We start from the raw sequence: 18,712 nt of genomic DNA on the forward strand, positions 1-18,712 counted from the left end.
ACAGGCTTATCCCATCATTGCCATAAGCTGTCATAGTCTCCATTTTTTCCCCTTACATTTCACTCCCCAAACCATTTCAATGTTCTTTGGATTCCACTCCTGCCCTGACATTGCTTAAATCAAGGCTACCAGTAACCACCCTATTGCTGAGTCTGATAGTCCTGTGGCTACTGTGTAACCATGTTCTCCTGCCACATGGTCCCTCTTCCTCCTCCACTTGACCTCTAAATGAAGGGGCCAAGAGCTTTATCTTTGGTCCCTTTTGATGGGGGAACTCAAGAGTCAGAAAATTATAGCTTTAGTTCTAGTTAATAGGCTTAGTGATTAATGCGTGTAGAAAGCTCTTGTTCCAGGATCTGGAATTTATGACCAGATCTACCCTGACTCCAGAAAACCCGCAAGGAATTGGACCTTGGCGTAAGTGATGGGGACGGTTTCTGAGCCATTGTGCTCTGGAGGGAACATCTGCAGAACAGGATGCAGATCCTGAATCACCAGTCAGCTGATAAAAGAATGCCAGGAAATTGCCAGACGGCAACTTTTATCTGATTAACCTTTTCCTTGAATCCAAACCCCTTACCTACTTTCTTCCTGAATTCCAACTCCCTTACATACCCTCTTCTCCTTATAAAAAAGTTCGGCTTGAGATGAGATATAAGACAGGCTTTAGGGTTCACAACCTGCCGCCTTCTCAGATGGCTGGCCATCCGAAGAAAGTGCCCCAAAAGATTCAGTCCTTGCTTGTCTCTACTTACTGGTTCTGGTAGTGACAGCACAAACCCCTGTCTTTCCAGTTTTATTTTCTCTTTTTTGCTTCATCTACACTTTTTCCTAGGTAGTCCAATTCATCCCATGGCTTGCAGTTTATCCAAATGCCTACTTGACGTCAGCATTTAAAAGGTGCCTTCAACTTAACATGACCAAACCATAACTCTTCACTTCCCACCTTCCGACCTGTTCTTCCCAATTTTCCCGTCCTACAAATGGCACCACCATCCTCACAACTTCCCAAGCTGCAAATCTAGAAGTTATCCTTGAATGTTCTCTCCCCTAATTCAACACTCAACCCATTAGCAAATCTTCTAGACTCTAATTCCAAAATAGCGCAAAGATCTCTAATTTTGTGTCCCCCACTACGCGCAGTATCTAAGCTACCTTTTGGTGCACACTTGTGGAGTGGCTTCCTAATTAGCTGACTCAATTAGCTCTGAGGTTTCCTTTCAGTGGAATACTTGTCCCCTGATATTTGTAAGGCTGGCTTTTTGCCATTCAGTTCTCGGCTTAAACCTCACCTTGTCAAGAGACCTTTATGCTGCAGCCGCATAAAGTTCTCCATCAGTTCATCCTGTTCTGTGCTCTGCAAAGCACACAGCGCCAATATTTTGTCCTTCCTCCTGTTCACATTAATGTGTTCCCCGGGCCTACAACACTGCCTGGAGCTTAACAGACACACAAATACTTGTTGAATGCGTGCAAAAGCACCAACTGTGTGTTAGTGCTGTGAGTACTGTACTCTTCTCATCTCAGCAGGATGGTTTCTTAAAATGTAAAATTCCGTCTCGAGGTTTAACTGGATGCCTGTTACACCCTACCCACCACCAGTAACCCACCTTCCTCTTTTTCTTCGCCCCCGGCCCTTGGAAAAAGAAAAGTGAGAAGAGATTTGGGTAACAGGTCATTATTATGGTCTTTGGCCACATTTCGTTGCTGCATCGGACTCAAGGCCACAGAAACTAGCAGCAGCACCAGTAAAGACAGGTCGAAGATCACAGCCCTTTAGCCCGAGCCAAGGGCAGACCGCAGGGAAACTGGCGCAGATCCGAAGCACTGGCTGCTGGGAACTGTAGTCTCCCGGGAAGCCCTGGCCCGAGAGGGTCGCGACCCGCGCGGCATGCCGGGAACTAGAGTTTCCCTGGAACCCGCTCCTCCCAGGTGGAGAGACGCGGAGGCGGCGCCATTTTAGGTCCTGAGGTGCGGCCGCGGAGAGCCAGAGCGCAGGCGGGCTCCGCACGGGCGCCTGGATGGCTCCGCCCCTGGGGCTCCCGGCGCCCGCCTCTCACCCAGGCCCCGCCTCCCCCCACGTGTCTACCGCCTAGGGGAGGTGCCTGAGCCCGAGCGGGCCCGCCAGCGGTCGGCCCCGTCGGCGCTGTGGGTCCTGTCGGCGGCGCCCGGGGGCGACCCGGCTTCCCGATGGTCCTGCGCCGGCTGCCGCGGGCCGGGCTGTGCGCTTAGTGCCCGGCTCTGGCCCCCTGAAGCGTCCGCGGGGGCGGGAGCGGCCTCGGCCCCGCGGAGACGGAGCGGCTGGAGGACGAGGCGGCGGTCGCGGGGAGGATGGGGGCTAACCAGTTAGTGGTGCTCAACGTGTACGACATGGTGAGTGCGGCCCCTGGCGGCCCCGGCCCGGCGCCGGCATCCCCTCCCGGCCTGGGCTAGGACCCCGGCCCCATCGCTTCCTGCCTCTCCTCGCCGCCTCCGGCTTAGTTCCCCGGGGTGGGGGGGAGGGGAGTATTATTATTTCCTAATCCTCCAGCGTGGTAGTGCTGCCCAGTCCGCCCGAGGGCTTCGGCCAGGGCTCGGGTCCACTGGAATCTCTCCCGCGCCCCCAGCTGGGCTCGAACCCCGGCCCTGGGCCCTACACCCTGGCCGACGAGCACTGTCCTTCCCGCAAAGCTTCCGTCGCAGGACTCAGTTCCACTGCCACCACGGGGACCCCCGGGCTGCCCACTCCCCCCCCCCCCCCCGCCCGTCGATTGCCCGTGGTCCCGGCTCCCGCGCTGCCCCGCTTCTGCGGAACCACACGTCTCTGTCGGCGCCCAAGTCTCCAAAACTCTCAACAAGCCCCTTGTCCAGAAAGTCCCTCCCGTCGAGGTCCATGCCAACATCTCTCAAGGGCGCACAGCAGCCAACACCCCCTTGCCTCCAAGGCAACCTCATTCAGATAAATGAGGATAAAATGTATCAAGAAAACAGCCCGGCTGAATTATGTCTACATGCTTTCCTAGATTCTGAAGACCACTTTCCAGGTGATGCAACAGGTACCTGACGTGAGCACAGGAGAGAGAAGGGCAGGACTTGTTTATTATGTCATCGCATTTGGAAGCACAGAGAATGAGTCCAAGGATTGATTTGCCTTGTAATTGTACTTGAACTACCGGGTAGAGCGTTGTCGTTGCAGTCAGATGCGTGCTTGGGTTTGTTGGCTTTTGGCACTTAGCTTTTGTAATTTCTTGAGTTCCCGTAAAATTTCTGGTAAGTGGATTGGCAAATAGAAAAGCCCCCTTGAATACTTTTGTTGCCTTGAGGGTGGAGAAAACAGAAGGTCTTCTACAGAAGAACCTCTACAATGCAGAGGTCAGAAGTCCTGGTTCCCATCCACAGGTCTCAACTTTTTCTTCCCTTGCATTGCATATGAGTTTCTGAGTTTACAGTGTAACATTCTGGGGAGAAAGGAATTCCCCTCATACCCTGGGAATTATGTCTGCAGGGGCTAGAGACTGCTGAGGATTTGAGGTGAGTTCTCGGTCGTGTTCACGTGAGAGCTCGGAGGTCAACACATTGAGAAAAGTGACACACGATAGAGTTGCAGACGAATGCGCAGAACTAGAGGTCCCAGAGCAACACGACGCTTGGAGGTCTTCGGCCCGTGTCACTGGTTAAGGGATAATTCTCTACATTTAAACTTGTGCTGAGCTGGATGCCTTTATTTTTCAAGACTTTTAATTGACCTTTTACTACTTTTTATCCCCCAACCCAGTGATCTGAACTTGATTTCGTGTTTATTCGAGACTCTTACAAACCATCCCTGAAATTTCATTCTGCTCTCGAGCATGCCCCGTCTTCTAGAGTGGTAAACCCCTCTATCCGGTGGACTCACACAGTGGCCAGGAGTTTCACAGCCTAAATGAAACCTGTGAGCATAGAGGAAGAGAGTAGTTTTGTTTTTTAAATAAAACTGAAAACACTTTCTTTGGCATATGGTGGGCTTCTTCACACCCCGGGTGTTCTGTGAATCACAGAAACCATTGCTGATTGTAGTAAATGTGTGCAAAGCGAGATATGGGAAAACCAGTATATTTTAAAGGGAGGAATGTTCTAAAAGACGTTAACAGATTAACTTATTAACAAGGATCTTGTTTCTCACGTCAGTTTCATAAAGAGGTCCTTACAGAGGAAGCCGGTAGAGAAAGGGGTCAGTTTAACCTGCCCAGATAACTAAAAATAGGGACGGTCTGGAACCCACACCACAGTCTGATTCATTATTTTCTCTACTGAGTGTTCTCATTTTTATTTCCTCTCAAGAGGAGAAAAAGAAGCATATGATAGAAATAGCTGAATTACTAGACTTCTGATAAACTTGCCTTTGTATGTTTTTTGGAGGGCTTCAGTTTATGATTGTCTTAGGTCACTCCTTCAGGAACCTACAATTATCTATTTAATTACAACCCTGTAGAAGTGGCAAAAATTAATTGATTATCCTTCCTTCTTTAAGGGACTTAGAATACCATAGGAGAGGTACAAGAGTAGTGACAGTTCAGAAGAGAATAGCATGATTTGGGTAAGAGCAGAGGAAGACGGTAAGAAGGGGACTCCATGAGGCTGGAGGCTCAGGAAGCATTGGGAGGTGAGACGGGGAGCACAGGCTTGGTAGGAGCTCCACAGGCAGAGACCTGTCTGCTGGACAGGATGGCGGGAGCAGGAAAACACAGCTTGGGTTTGGGAAATAGCAGCCGGTCCAGAATCACTGGAGAGCGGGATGCCTGAAAGGAGAGGAAGCTGAAAGCTGGATGAGAACTTTTCTTAGTTTGGAGCTGGAATGAAGGGCTTGCGGGGGAGGGGGTGTCTGTGAGCCAGGGGGTCGCACTCAGAGTTTCTGTGGAGCAGCATGGTGAGAGTTGCGTTTCAGAATTAAGACCAGTGGGTGGAGGTAGAAATGTGTGTCTGTTACACTCATTTTGCACAAGTCAGTATTGGTTTTTGAAACATTTTTGCTTCATGTCAAGGACATACTCCTTTTATCTTTGGTAATACTGCCTGTGCCTCACGGATGCCTTTGATGGGAACTGGTGCCACCTGCACTGCCTCGCACGTCAGCTGTCTGTCTAGTCCCACCTTTGTAAACGTGCGCTAATAATCACTGTTTCTAGGGACCTCTTGCCACCAGGACCCTTGTGCCTCCTGTCTGTGAGACTGTCGCCTGCTCCCGTTCACTGGATCAGGAGCTGCTGATCATTTCTTTTCTCCTGTAACTCTGCCACACGTACAGAATCTTTGTATCGGGGTCACCTGTATTAATGTCTCTTGGAGAAAGAGTATAATCCTCATAAGGTTACCTAATCTTCCACCACGCTGCTAAATTATTGCTTGCCACCTTCTCGGTGATTATGTTTCTCTTTGTACTTTGGGGTAATCTGCCGCCAATAAAACGTGTCCTGGAGTTATTTTCTGAGCCTTGGGAATGAGGTTATTCACATATTCCTGACTGACTGGCCCACATAGTAAAGCACGTGACTCAGGTTAATTTCAGTTGCCAGGACAGTCTCTGGAGTCGTCGCTCCAGCACGGGGTCTTCCTTTGTCACGGTTCCAGATGGTGTGCTTTTCAGATTATCTCGGCTACTAATGCATTTTTATAAAATAAAAATATAGTGTGGTGTTTGTAGATTCATTCTATAAAATTTCTTTTTTCTATTTTTAAATAGCATTCGAACATCTTCAGAGTCAAGAGTCTTTGTCAAAAAGAAACATCTTCTAGAACTCTTCAAGTAAGGAAATTTTGATCTGGACTCCTTTCTTTTGACACCCCTGCCCTCCCCCATAACCATTAGAATCTTCTAAGAGGAAGTGAGGTCATGTAGATGTGACGGGATCCCACTTCCCATACGTCAGCAGAACTAAGTCAGACGTTTTGAATGTGTTCCAGACTCATCTAAGTGTACTCTTCACCTAAGTGATTCCGTAGTATCTCTGAAGCAATGTGTCCAGGAACAAACTCTCTCCCTTTCCTTCTTTCTCCACCTCTGACTCTTCCCCTTTACGTCATCCATCAGTCCTCCCCACCCACCCCCCAACCCAACCTCTCTGTTGTAATTTTATCTTGATAACTAGCACCTTCTCTTACTTAGTTCCCAAGGCAGAACCCTGGGAGAGAAACCTCTTTCTCTCTCTCAAGTCCCTCTTCATACTCAGTTAAGCCGCCAGCCCTGTCCCTGTGTTTTGGTTTGGTTGGTTCCTCCTGAGAGTAGCAGAGCTTCACAGTCGGTGGCTGAGACCCTAAGGTGCGCAGGTCCACAGGTAAGCAGGCCTGGGTTGGTTCCGCGGCGCAGCCAGGCCATCAGGCACCACGACTGTGCATGCTTCTCTGCTCTCCCCGCACGTTGGCTTTCCTTCTTGGTCGTGTCCTCGGCCTTGTGAAATGACTGTCAACAGCACCAAACACAGTGTCCTCATTCAACAGGCCATGAAAGAAGACAGGTGAGGAGGGCCTTTCTCTACATGCACCTCTCTCTGGCTAGAAAGAAAAGGCTTTGCCAGAGCCACCTCCTTTTCCAAGGGACTGGCCACAGGTGACCCGCAGGTGACTGCAGTGGGGCTCAGAGGCTGTCTGCTGGCCAGCTCTCTGGTGATGGGGGATGGGGGACAGGGAGTGGTCTCGGCCAGTAGCTGGGGGCCCGCGGTGGCTGCCACGTTTGTTTTCCTGAGGATTCCTTAAATTGGTTACCTGATCCTCATTTCCACTGCTGTTTCTCAAGTTCAAGCCCTCATTATCCATCTGCACAATATTAAAGCCTTTCTGCTAGTCTCGTTTTCTGGTGTTACTTCATTTTAATCCATCTTCCTTTCTGTTACCAAAGGAAGCTTTCTGAATCATAAATGATTGTGCCATTCTTCTGCTAAAACATCATCCACAGGATAAAGTCTAATGCCCTGTACGGTGTAACCCCTACCTGACCGTTAAAGGCACATCTCATACCGACCCCCCACTACCTCCCGCCCACCCCGGCCGACACACTTGATGCTCACACGATGAGGTTTCTTAGTGACCCGAGCAGGCTGGGCGATACAGTGCGCACCTCGGGATCTTCGCATGTCCTGGTCCTTCTGTTTCTGAGATGTCCTGTGTCAAAAGATGACCAGCGCAGCCTCCTTCTTATGGCTGTAGCTTGGCCTTTCCTCATCAGACTTGGGTGAGGCTCCTGTCCGTGCCCTGGCTGTGCTTTCTGTGTGTCTCCGTCACTGCGTGTGTCTGATTCTCTGCCTCCCACTGGACCGAGTCCCTTGATAGCATCACACTGTCACCAGCGTCTACGACAGGGCTGTCACTGGAAGGTGTTCTGTAAGTAACCATTCGCCACTGAGTGGGATTCTGATTGGGCGGTTTTGTCAGGAAAGGTGGCGCTACTTAAATAGCGTAGCGTGGTCATCTGATCCCCCTTGCTTTTGTGCCAGATACCTATTTCAGTATTTTTTTCTTTGTGCTTTTACTTAGTGCACTGCTGGGTTTTAGCTTTGTTGTTGGAATAGGTGACCAGATGAGAGGGGAGGGTCATGGGAATGAGACACAAAAAATGTCAAATGCTTGTCCTTTCCGTAGTTTTTTGGTTTGTGGTTTTTTTAAGCACTATGGGACTAGGCTGAGGAAATGTCTTTAATCTGTTTGTTTTTTGAAGTTGGGTCTTAGTCACTCCCTGGAACATAATCTTTCCGAAAACATTGTCAGTTCCTTGATTTTAACATAGATTGATGAGTTAATAGAAACTAGTCTTACTTTCTCTGACCAAGTTTGCATCTTGGGCCAGCACCACTTTTGCCCCCTGCAGTAGGAACAGTTACCCAGAGTCTGGCTGAAACAAAGAGATTGCAGTCACGGAGCTGTCCTCCTACGTTATCCATGGCAGTATCTGTGTTTATTTTTTGGTTTCGTTTATATGAAAAAAAGAATTCAACCTCTGTATTTGTGCTCTGTTGCTGCACTAAAAACTGCCAAACGCCAAGCCGATGTATCTTCTTGCTCACGCGTAGGTCAGACCCCAGTGGGCTGGGGTGTGCTCTGCTCCAGCTCTCCCGGGCTGGAAGGACAGTGTCAGCAGCCTGGGCTCTCTCGGCAGATCTGCTGCCAGGGTCACTGTGGGTGTCGGAGAGTTCTGTGGCTCGCGGTTGTAAGGCAGAGGGCTGGTTCCTTGCTGGCTGTCAGCTGGGACCTTCTCCCGGCTGCTTAAGATTTCCTGCGTTCCTCACCTGCTCTCATCATCTTCAGACCAGCGAAAACGCGTTGGGTCCTCCTCGCTGTTCAGACATGTCTGCCCTCCTCTTCTGCCGCACTGGTTCTGCCTCCGTCTGGAGAAAGTTCTCTGCTTTTGATGGTCCATCTAACTGGATGGGACCCCGAGGGTTTTCCAGGATGAGCCCCCTATCTTAGGGCTCTAACATTAGTCACATCCACAAAGCCCCTTTGCACAGCAGGTAACATACTCCCTGGTCCTGGAGCCCTTCTGTCCACCACACCACCTGTGGAAGGTGTTTTGTGAACCCACGGATGTCCGGCGTTCCCTGTTAGCAGTCCCTTGACGTGGCGTGGAGTGAAGACTGATGTGGCGTGGAGAGTTTGAAGTGTTCAGAAGAAGGGACCCCTTTCGCGACTGGCAGACATGCAGACATGAAGGGCCCAGCACGCTGGTGACTCCAGGCCCCTCGGCCTGCAGTGGCTTAGTGCCTGTCTGTTCCAAGGCCACGCTGATGGTGATAGGCACAGTTAGCCAAACAGAACTTAGTGAGAACTTAGTGAAACCTGTAAATGAAACACATTTAAACACCAAGAAGAGCCTGTTCCAGCTGATCTCTTTCCTTAAGTGGGGTTTTCTTACAACAGGGTGGGCTGGTGCTTTGCTTTTGTTGGCCCTCAGGTTTTCCGCAATTGTTTATGTAAGTTAGAGAACGACATTGTCCTTTAAGTGCCCCCCAGTTGGTTAACAGACTAAAGGGGAGACGGCTCCCGAAGCCCTGAAAGTGTAAGAAAGGCAGAAAAACGATGCCGGGAGATGAGATACCTGAAAATAATTTTGTTTCGGTTTATCTAGAATGTGTGTTAGAATATGACTGTGACAGTCCCCTACCCCAAACATGAACTCACAAATTAATTGGCCCCACATTATTTGAAGTAAACATCTTTCCTCACTAAATTGTGATGTCATCTTTGTCGTAAATACTAAATTCTTGCCCATACAGATTTGTTGAGTCTGCACATCATCACTCCCCTATTTTAATGGTTAAAATTTCACAATACCATGTGGCTGGGCCCATTTCCTTTGATTATTATTCTTAAATTTTCTAGACTATTACTCACTTCCTTTTCTATGAATACTTTATAAGACTCTCAAAAAAACGCCTTTTTTAATCTTTTTTTAAATTGTGTTTAAACACATGTACCATCTCCCACCTTGCCCACCCTTAGCTGCAGAGGTCAGAAGTGTGCTGTCACGTGGTCATGCTGCCAGTCAGTCACCAGGACTTCTTCATCTCGCTGACTGAATCTCCGTCCACCCCACAGCTCCTGGCTGCCTCATTCCCTGCACCCCGGTTACCTCCGTCTTGCCCCATCTCTGAACCTCACTAGATGCTTCCTGAAAATGGGCCCATACAGCGCTTGTCTTTTTATCACTCATTACACTGTGCATAGTGTCCTCAAGGCTGATCCACGTGGTAGCTTGTGTCAGAGTTTCCTTCCTTTTTAAGGCTGAGTGCTATTTATTCCATTGTGTGTGTACACCACATTTTGTCCAGCAGTTATCTGTCTATGTCCATTCGGGCTGCTTCCACCTTTTGGCTGTTGTGAATACTGCTACTAGGAGTGTAAGTGTACAAATATCATTTCAAGTGCCTGCTTTCCATTCTTTCCGGTGTACACCCAGTAGTCCCATCATTCATTTTTAAATTGGAATCACACGAAACCTCTAAGTTAGTGTAATAGGTGGCTCATACATCTGAGCCGTCTGTTGCCAGAATAAGCTGAATAAATGAGTAAAACCTACAGTGCACGGAGTCCAATAGGGCTAAAGAGGGAAACAGAGCCAGGAAAGGGGAAGGACGGTGCAGACCCGGCCGGCATGGTGCAGTTTCCACCACAGTGTCCAGCAGGGTGGCCAAGCAAGGCCTCACCCAGATGACAGTGTTCCTGAAGGGTGGGAGGGGACGCCAGGTGGCTCTCTGGGGAAGGGACGTTCCAGCAGGGAGTTCGAGAGTGTGAAGGGTCGGTCAGGCCATGTGCCTCGTCTCTCTGTAACTAAATGTACAGCGGGAACAGGAGCGTTTTAGGGGATTTCTGAGTTATATTCTCAAGCAGATTAATGAGGTTCGTCAAGAGCAGGCGAGTGCCCAGGAAGGAACAGTGTGAGATCAGGATAACATTCCACAAAGGCCACGAGTACTGCTGCCGAATTGAACACCGCAGTGGACGTGGCTGAGCCACGCATTGAAAACTGAAGGGAAACATCAAGATTTAGAAAAGCTCTCAGACCCTCAGCGAAAGGGTCAGTGTCAGCATCCGGAAGTGTCGGGTGCTCGGCAGAACTTTTACGGTTAGGAACGTTCCGCCGAAGCCTGGCTCAGCCTGCACATTTCACGCAGAAAGGAAAAATCCACAAATACACACAGGCAGAAGAGTTGCTGGAAGGGAACGAAACCGAAATGATTCCAGACTTCTCTTTCACGACACTGAAGCTTAAATAAAACGGAGCATTCGCTCCAGGGTGTTACAAGGGAGGCCCCTTCTGCCTGGACACTGTAGCCACTCACCTTGTCACTCACGTGCCAGAGGACACAGACAGGACCCGGTGCCTGTCGGGCGTGAACTGGGAACTCGGGGGCTTAAGAAGGAGGTGGTGACAGTTTAAGACAAAGCCGCGGGCATCCGTACTTGTTTCATGTAAATTCTAGTTTAGCACACACGGTTGGAAACAATGCTCCTCCGAGAGCATGAACATGGCGTTTAAAGAACCGTCTCAGATTATACCGAGCAAACCTTGGGTGAGGCAGGAGACAGAGGCACCCAGCAGCCCTATAAGAGAGGAGCTGGTGGATAAAATTGATTCTTGTTGGTGTTGGAAAATTGTAGTGGAGTGTGTGTGTAATTTTTTTTAAGTAAATGTAGGTATCGCTGGGATAAAGTCAGATCTAGACGGGAAACAACAGAATGTGTAGAGTATAAGAGAAAAAACGAAGAGTGTAAAATGAAGACAAGTAGGACCAAGCAGATAAATCATGAAATGATAGTAAATTAAAATCCCCTCTGAGCTATTAAGTGTGATTATAGTGTCCTTTGCCTTTCAGAAATTTTAAACTGCGTGCGGCCAGCACTGTTGTTGGTGGTGACCTTTCAGCTTCTTGTCGTTCCTGGAGTGGCTTTCCTAGTCCAGAATCGTAGGGACAGCCCACACGTTCGTTCCCAAGTGCAAGGCCACTTGTCCCAGCACTGCTTATCCAGTGACCCACGGCCCCTCCTGTTAGTTGGAGGTGTGTGTCCCATTGACCCTGTACTGTCCTGCCTGTCATTGTGGCTACATAAGCCTGTTTCTGGACTTTCTTTGCTATTCATCTATTTAGTTGGTTCTTCCTGCACCTATATCAGGTGTTTAATTGCAGTACTTTTGTATTTTGATATCTGGTGGTAGAGGTTTCTCTTATTCTCTTTCAGAATTTTACCTTACATCGTTTTCCAAATAAAATTTAGAATCAGTTTGTCAAAAAAAAAAAAAAAAACAACTCACTGCAGCCCTGCCTGGTATGGCTCAGTAGATTGAGTGCTGACCTGCTCATCAAAAGGTCACTAGTTCGATTCCTAGTCAGGGCACATGTGTGGGCTGTGGGCCAGATCCCCAGAAGCAGGCAAGTGAGAGGCAGCCAATCAATGTATTTCTCGAATGTTTCTCTCCCTTTCTTACTCCCTTCCCCTCTCTCTAAAAGTACATAAAGAAAACCTAAAACAACAACAACAACTCACTGCAATTTTAAATGTAATGACATTAAATTTATGAATAATTCTGGGGGAGAATGGATAGATTTACAACATTGTGTCTTCCCATAACAGCAAGAGGGACAGTTTTTGAGTGATTTCCTTATGCCAGCCATAGTGCTAAGCCACTCCTTTCTGCTAGTGTCCCTTTTGAAGATGATGAAACAGAGGCCTAGTTGAAGAACCTGCTGAGAATCCTGCTGTAAGGGGCGGGGCTCTGGCACTCGGGCTGAGCCCCAGACCACCACACGGGTTTGCTGCTCCTCCCCTCCCTGGAGAGTCCTGTTTTCCCTCTGTCCTAATCTCACACCCCTCTCTAAACTGCTCTCTGGAGCTCAGGAACAGGCAGTGAAGAAAATGATCCCCCAGGTCTGTGAGCATTTCTGTGACAATTCATTTTATGTGTCAACTTGACTAAGCCAAGCATAGTTTTTAGTCAAACACCAGTATAAACGTTGCTGTGAAGGTAGTTTTTGGATAACGTTTAAACCAGTATATTTTGCCCTGGCTGGTGTGGCACAGTGGATTGAGTGCTGGCCTGTGAACCAAAGGGTGGCCAGTTTAATTCCTAGTGAGGACACATGCCTGGGTTGTGAGCCAGGTCCCCAGTAGGGGGCGCTCAAGAGGCAACCACACATTGATATTTCTCTCCCTCTCTTCTCCCTTCCCCTTTCTCTAAAAATAAATAAAATCTTTTTTAAAATAAAAAGTAAGCCAGTAGACTTTTAGGAAAGCGAGTTACCCTCCATAATGTGGGCTGGCCTCATTCAGTCGGTGGAGCACCCCAAGAACAAAGACAGGTCCCCTAAGGAAGAAGGAATTGTGCCTGCAGAGGAGGTGGGTCATCACCTCTGCTGGGTCTCCTGCCTGCCACCCTGCCCTGCAGATTGCACACTGCCATTCCTGCAGTCCTGTGAGCTGTTTCCTTCATCCCTCTTTCCCTCCTCCCCCATCTGAACTAGACCCTCCGGCCTACTGGCCTCAGCATTCCCTCTGTCATACTTGGCTGGGAACCCTAGTAAAACTGAACTTGCCCTGCACTCTCGACCTCAGGAGCTGCGTGCAGCCAGAGTAGAACACACCCATACCGACTGATCTCACTCGGAAATCCTGACTGCAGTCCCCGGGAGGGCCTAAATGCTCTCTGGCGATGCTTCCTTCTTTCTCTGGTCACCTGACCTTCCCCCACTGCAAGACGACAACAGGTTGTCTCTCACACCCTCCCCACTCCTCACTCTCAGCCGATGACCTCACTGCTTATTCCACCTAATGGGCAGGCGGGGGGCTGAAGAGAGTCTCCCCATCCTCCTGCCATCGCTGTTCTACAGGTGTCTGCCCCCCTCCTGTTCCGTGGGCTGCACTGAACCCTGTGTCCTCATCTGAGGCCAGCCCTTTTGAAGAATGGAGCGGCTGCAACCCCGCTACTGTCATTCCAGTCAGCGTGTGGATGTGCCACGGTGTGACCCAGTCCTCACCTCTGTGAAGTGCAGAAAACCAATGGGCTGCTCCAGTATTAACTCCATTCGCCTCCACCGGAACGTACTGTGCTTGCAAACTACACCGTGTCTTTTGTAGTCACCTTCTCCCAGAAATGTGCTGTGTGACTTTTAAATGACTGACAAATAAGCAAGTAATTCCTTCTTAAAGGTGTGCTGGACTCAGCTGAAGGTCCCCTAGTACATGCCCCTGGCAGCCATTTCTCCTCCACTCTGCCATCTCGCTCACTGCGGACCGCTTAGCCACTCACTGTGTGACAGTGGGCAGGTCATTTGCCTGAACCCCTTAAAGTGATTTACATGTTTTACACAGATCGTTCTCATTGTGAAGAACAAAAGTAAGTGAAAGTACGTTTTAGAGTGGCATCAAAAAATGAGTTATTAATTCACTATATATGCACATATTTCTGTTTCAACACTTACCAAAGTGTGACTGTTTACATTCTTAATGAGTTCCTGTGCAGAAGGGCTGTGAATTAATCATTCTGTACCACCCGCGTCTGAGAGCCCCTGACACATGGGAGGTGTGTGTACGTTTTACTGAACCACAGTTGTCTGTCTTGCTTTGTAGCTTTGCCGGTAAGTAAACATTTAAAATGAAATTTATCGTCTGTGCTGTACACCTGAAACTAATACAAAATGCTACTGAATGTAAACAGTAATTGAAAAAAATAGTCTTAATTAAGAAAAATAAAATGAGATTTAAGCAGACACAGGAAACCCTTCCAGAACAGTGTTTCTGTTTTATCCTGGACTGACCAAGAAACACACGTTATACGCACACATAACCAAAACCAAATGTTAAGGAAAGGCCTTGCTTTGTGTGATGCCCTCTGATTAGTTCATCATTTTTTTGTTCATTTAAAACAATGCCAGTTCATTTAAAATCACTAAAGTGATTTCAGGGTCCTCTAAGGGGTGCAGTCTGCAGTTTAAAAGACACCTCTCAAGAAGGCAGGCTTCATGAGAACAGGAACTTTATGTTCATATCCAAGCTGCTGGTGCTTAGCACATAGTAGGTGTGCAATAAATATTGCCAGAATGAGTGGAAGAATGGAGCGGTTCTTTTCCATAGGTCACAGTTAAGAGCAAAACAAAGGGAAAGCATTACCGACTCCTTGCTGCATGTCAAAGCATCAAGTGTTTGAGCGGTCTACTGGGAGGAATTCGATACACTAGCATCATGGAGAGTGCAGGATTGAGTAAGGCTCAGTCTCAGGGCTCACGCTGTTTAGAGCCCAGTCCAAGGGGATGGTCAAGTACAAGCTGGCCTTAAAAGAAGTTTCAAGGTTTTACCAAAATATTTGATACTAGCTGTAGACAACTAAAGTTAAGTGCTGCTAGAAGAGGTTTTTCCGGCACAGATGTGGTTGTAGGACCGAGGGCAGACGGCAGCACCGTGCCTCACCTGTGTCTCATCTCTGGTAGAGCAGACGGGGGCTGTATAAAATAGTTCCGTCTAGATATGATCAAGGGGCGTTTGGTTCGCTGCTGGTTTGACTGATAAAAATCTGTGCTCCCTGAAGTCACAGCAGTCCTGCATGTAGCTTGTTGTGCATCCTGAAAATTAATTCTCTCGGCAAGCCCAGTGATTTGCTTTTAAAAACTAGTTTGCCTGGTTGATAAAGAGGAGGAAGCTTTAGCTTTATACAAAAGACATAACATACCACATTTTCCTTGGTTTTAGGTTATTATGTAAGTACACAGTTTTGTGTACTCACACTCATGAGTTCAGGACAGTGCTTAGGAGCTTTTAAGACTTACAGTCCTTAATCCAGCCAGCTTTAGGCTAACTTTAACATTCATCATCCAAGCTGGGACTTGAGCAGAAAAGAGGGCGCTGGCCGAATAGTTACACTGAAACAGATGGAAATAGGGACTTGCCCCACTGGACTAGCAAGTGCAGCCACCCTAGCTGTAGTGCGTATGTTAATGTTTGGCTACATTGTCTTGAAAAGAAAGAAAAAGAAACTTTATAGAACATTTACAGAACTTGAAACACTATTAACTAGAAATTACTGGCAAATCTTTTGTAATCAGGAGAGATTACTTTCAACGATTGAAAGTATAATCAGCAATTTATAAATAACATTGTAATAAAAATATCTTATATAAATTTTTCTGGGACCTAGAGAGTCATGTGTTTATTTTAGATAATCTCTAGTAGTGAAAAAACTGAACATTTTCTTAGAAATAATAATAACGGGATAGAATCTAATCTTACAGTGTGAAGCGAGGTAACAGACAGCCCTGCTGGGTGTACTTGATCTCATCTAAAAAAAGAGACTAGAATATCTCAGTTCATTCAGTGAGGGTTTTTTGACTGGGCTTTATCACTAGCCCACCCCTAAGGCACCACAGGCAGCATTTTAATATAGCGTACTACTGAAGAGCATTTGCCGCAGGGTTGTCTGGGACTTAGCCCAGTGGTACTGGAAGGACCTCACAGGGTAGTGTAAGTGTGAACATCAAAGACAGTCTCATATGAGATGGCACTATAGTAATTATCCCACCATCGCCACCAGTTATAGTTTATTTGGATTTTTAATTCAGTCATTGAAACGCCTTCTCTGTTCCAAGCACCTTTTTATGGGAGGGAATTAAGTGAAACACTTGCTTTAATCCTCGTGAGCACTGGGTCTAGTTTTTTAGAGGAAACAGTCATACTTTGTACTCACATCATTTAATGCTACCTTCTGAGGAAATCAGACCCAGACCCCAAGTGGTTGTATTAAGTGTTTTAAGTTCCAGACTCGGGAGATAACATTTATTGTTTTGTTGCTGGCAAACAGGAAGCATCAATTTTTATTAAATCGATAAGGCAAATCACTGACGAAAATGAAGTTTAATGAAAGTTCTCTGTCAGAAGAATGGTTTAACATTTTAAAAGTATATGACTGCAGTGTAGCACAGTCCGTTCTCCTACAAACAACGCTTTAAAGTAATAAATAGACATATTTAGGCCATTTTTTTGCATTGAAACAAAATTGGGCTCAAAAGTAATTGTACTGGTGTATGTATTGCCTTCAACACTTATTTTAAGATGGTAATTTTTTCTGTGACTTGTTTCTTTTGTCTTTTATTATATTAACACTTAAGAATGCTGTGAAAGGCTTTCTAAACCACTGGTTGGTGCCAGAGGAGGTGGAGTGCACGGTAGTGGTCCTTCCTTGACCCTCTTCTGTATAGTTAGTGTCTCCGTAGTCTTAGGGGGGGTGAGGCCAGAAGGTCCCGGCACCAGAATGAGATGGGATTCTCCGGCTCTCTGCGCGTGTCCCTCATGACTGTATACCCCTCCTGCAAAACCACGGCCTTTCCTACAGACACCTTTTGCTCTGGTCTGCACTTCTCAAGAACATGAATAATTGCTTGTGGGAGTCTTGGAGTCAGCTTTGCCATTGTTTGCTATTCAGTTTATTTTTTTAAGAGTTTTTAAAAGATTTTATTTACTTTTGGAAGGGAAGGGAGGGAAAAGAGAAACAGCCTCGTGCGAGAGATACATTGATCTGTTGTCTCTTGCACGCCCCCTACTGGGGACCTGGCCTGCCACTCATTTGCCCTGACTGGGAATGGAACCAGCAACCTTTCAATTTGCAGGCCAGCACTCAATCCACTGAGCCACACAGACCAGGGCTTGCTTCAGTTTAGTGAGTCACTGCTCCGGATTATTTGACGTGCACTCCTGAAGATTCTAGAAAATTCGGAGAATTAACAGCCAGAACTGATCTGCTAGAACAAAAATATTAGGGAAGGGTCATATTGTCAATAAATGTATGTGTTTGCTACTGCTAATAATTAATGTTTACTGTGGGTCAGGCACTCAAGTGGTGTGTTCATCGTTCGTTCATTCAGCCTGCACAGTAGCTCTCTGTGGCAAGTAGTATTTCTCTCCGTTTGATAAGTACAGAGAGGAGAAGTGTGTTCCCCTGGTCACACAACTAATAAATAGTGAGGCCAGAGTTTGAACCAAGATGTTCTGGCTCCAGCATCTGAATTGGAATCATACTTTTGAGACAGATTGGGTGCCTTAAAAAGGTATCAAATACTTGTGAAAAAAGTAAAGCGAGGAACCTCAGATTCCTGACACGCAGTTCAGTGTCTCTTCCATTCCAGTTCAGATGTGTCAGCTTATTTATAATGTTTGGATCAGCCTTTTCTAGTCCAAGCAGTAATCTCTGAAACAAATTCAAACGGAGTAGAAGCAGTGTCCTTGGGGCCTGCACCAGCCGAGGGGAACTAGGGGGCTTTCCCCACTGACCCTAAAGGAAAGACAGCCTGACACTGAGCTGACCGAATGAACCCACCGCACAGACGGTTTGGGTGGGTGGCGGACGTGCAGATGTTGTGGTGACTCTGCTGTTGTTTCATGGTCTGAGGGATGCTATTTTGCGGTAGCAGCAAAGCCAGTTGGCTGGAGTACTGTTTTCCTTTGGTATGTTAGGGAGGCTTTAAGCACTGCAGACTAACTCAGATGAAGAAGACATCTGATTCCTCATAGAATCCCTGAGGGGTTAGCCAGTTGTCACCACTGGGTGGCCTTGAACGTAGGACCTCATTTAGTGGGTCTGCCCGAGCGTTCTGGGTCACCCGCACACAGCATGGCCCCTGTGTGAGAAAGTGTCGGAGGCGGCCTGGGGCCGCTGCACGGAACTGCATCGCAGCCTCCGCAGTTCTCTTGGAGCCACGGGTGTCCTTAAACTCGTCTCCCAAGCACTAGCTGTACTCTTGCATTTGGACCAAGCTCTAGGAATGCAAGTGCTCGGTTCCCGGGTCAAATCAAAAGCCAAGCTTTCGGTTAAACTTGTCCCGGATTGTCCGTATTTTCCATTTATGTAATTTTTTAAACTTTTGGCATCTGCTACTATTTAGACAACAAAACCAATGAGGACATACCCAACAAAAGTTAGCAGAAGTCTTGCTAGCATCCAGTCATGTGTAACGTTGCAGCTCGCCTTGTTTGTTTTTCATGGCTGCGTGTTCTTGGCTGTAACTTTATGTTGCAGATTTATGCAGTGTTTTCCGTTAGAAGCTATCAGTGTTCTAGGGTATTCTACAAAAGCTTGAATTTCCACATAGCAAGTTTGAGAAGCTCTGTTGAGCTTTGTGCAGAGATTTTGATCTCCAGAGATGCCTTGTGCAAGGTTTTGACAGTAGTAAGTAATTTGTTTAAGTAAACGACAAGGGATGGAAACCAAGATAGAGAAGCACTGAGG

The 18,712-nt window shown here is 47.4% G+C and overlaps 1 protein-coding gene across 2 annotated transcripts in view; it reads left to right on the forward strand.

The window, feature by feature from the left end:
• Positions 1–2,077: 2,077 nt before the first annotated feature.
• The window catches only part of DESI2 (desumoylating isopeptidase 2), a 31,964-nt gene continuing 15,329 nt past the window's right edge, over positions 2,078–18,712 (forward strand). The window contains exon 1 of one of the 2 annotated variants that reach the window (XM_028531193.2): positions 2,078–2,373. In XM_028531193.2, coding sequence (XP_028386994.1) covers positions 2,332–2,373 — 42 coding nt within the window. In that variant the 5' untranslated portion in view covers positions 2,078–2,331. The remainder of the gene's footprint in view (positions 2,374–18,712) is intronic. The other variant, XM_028531192.2, reaches the window with a different exon arrangement.

Source organism: Phyllostomus discolor, chromosome 15 (assembly GCF_004126475.2).
Source record: "Phyllostomus discolor isolate MPI-MPIP mPhyDis1 chromosome 15, mPhyDis1.pri.v3, whole genome shotgun sequence".
NCBI lineage: Eukaryota > Metazoa > Chordata > Mammalia > Chiroptera > Phyllostomidae > Phyllostomus > Phyllostomus discolor.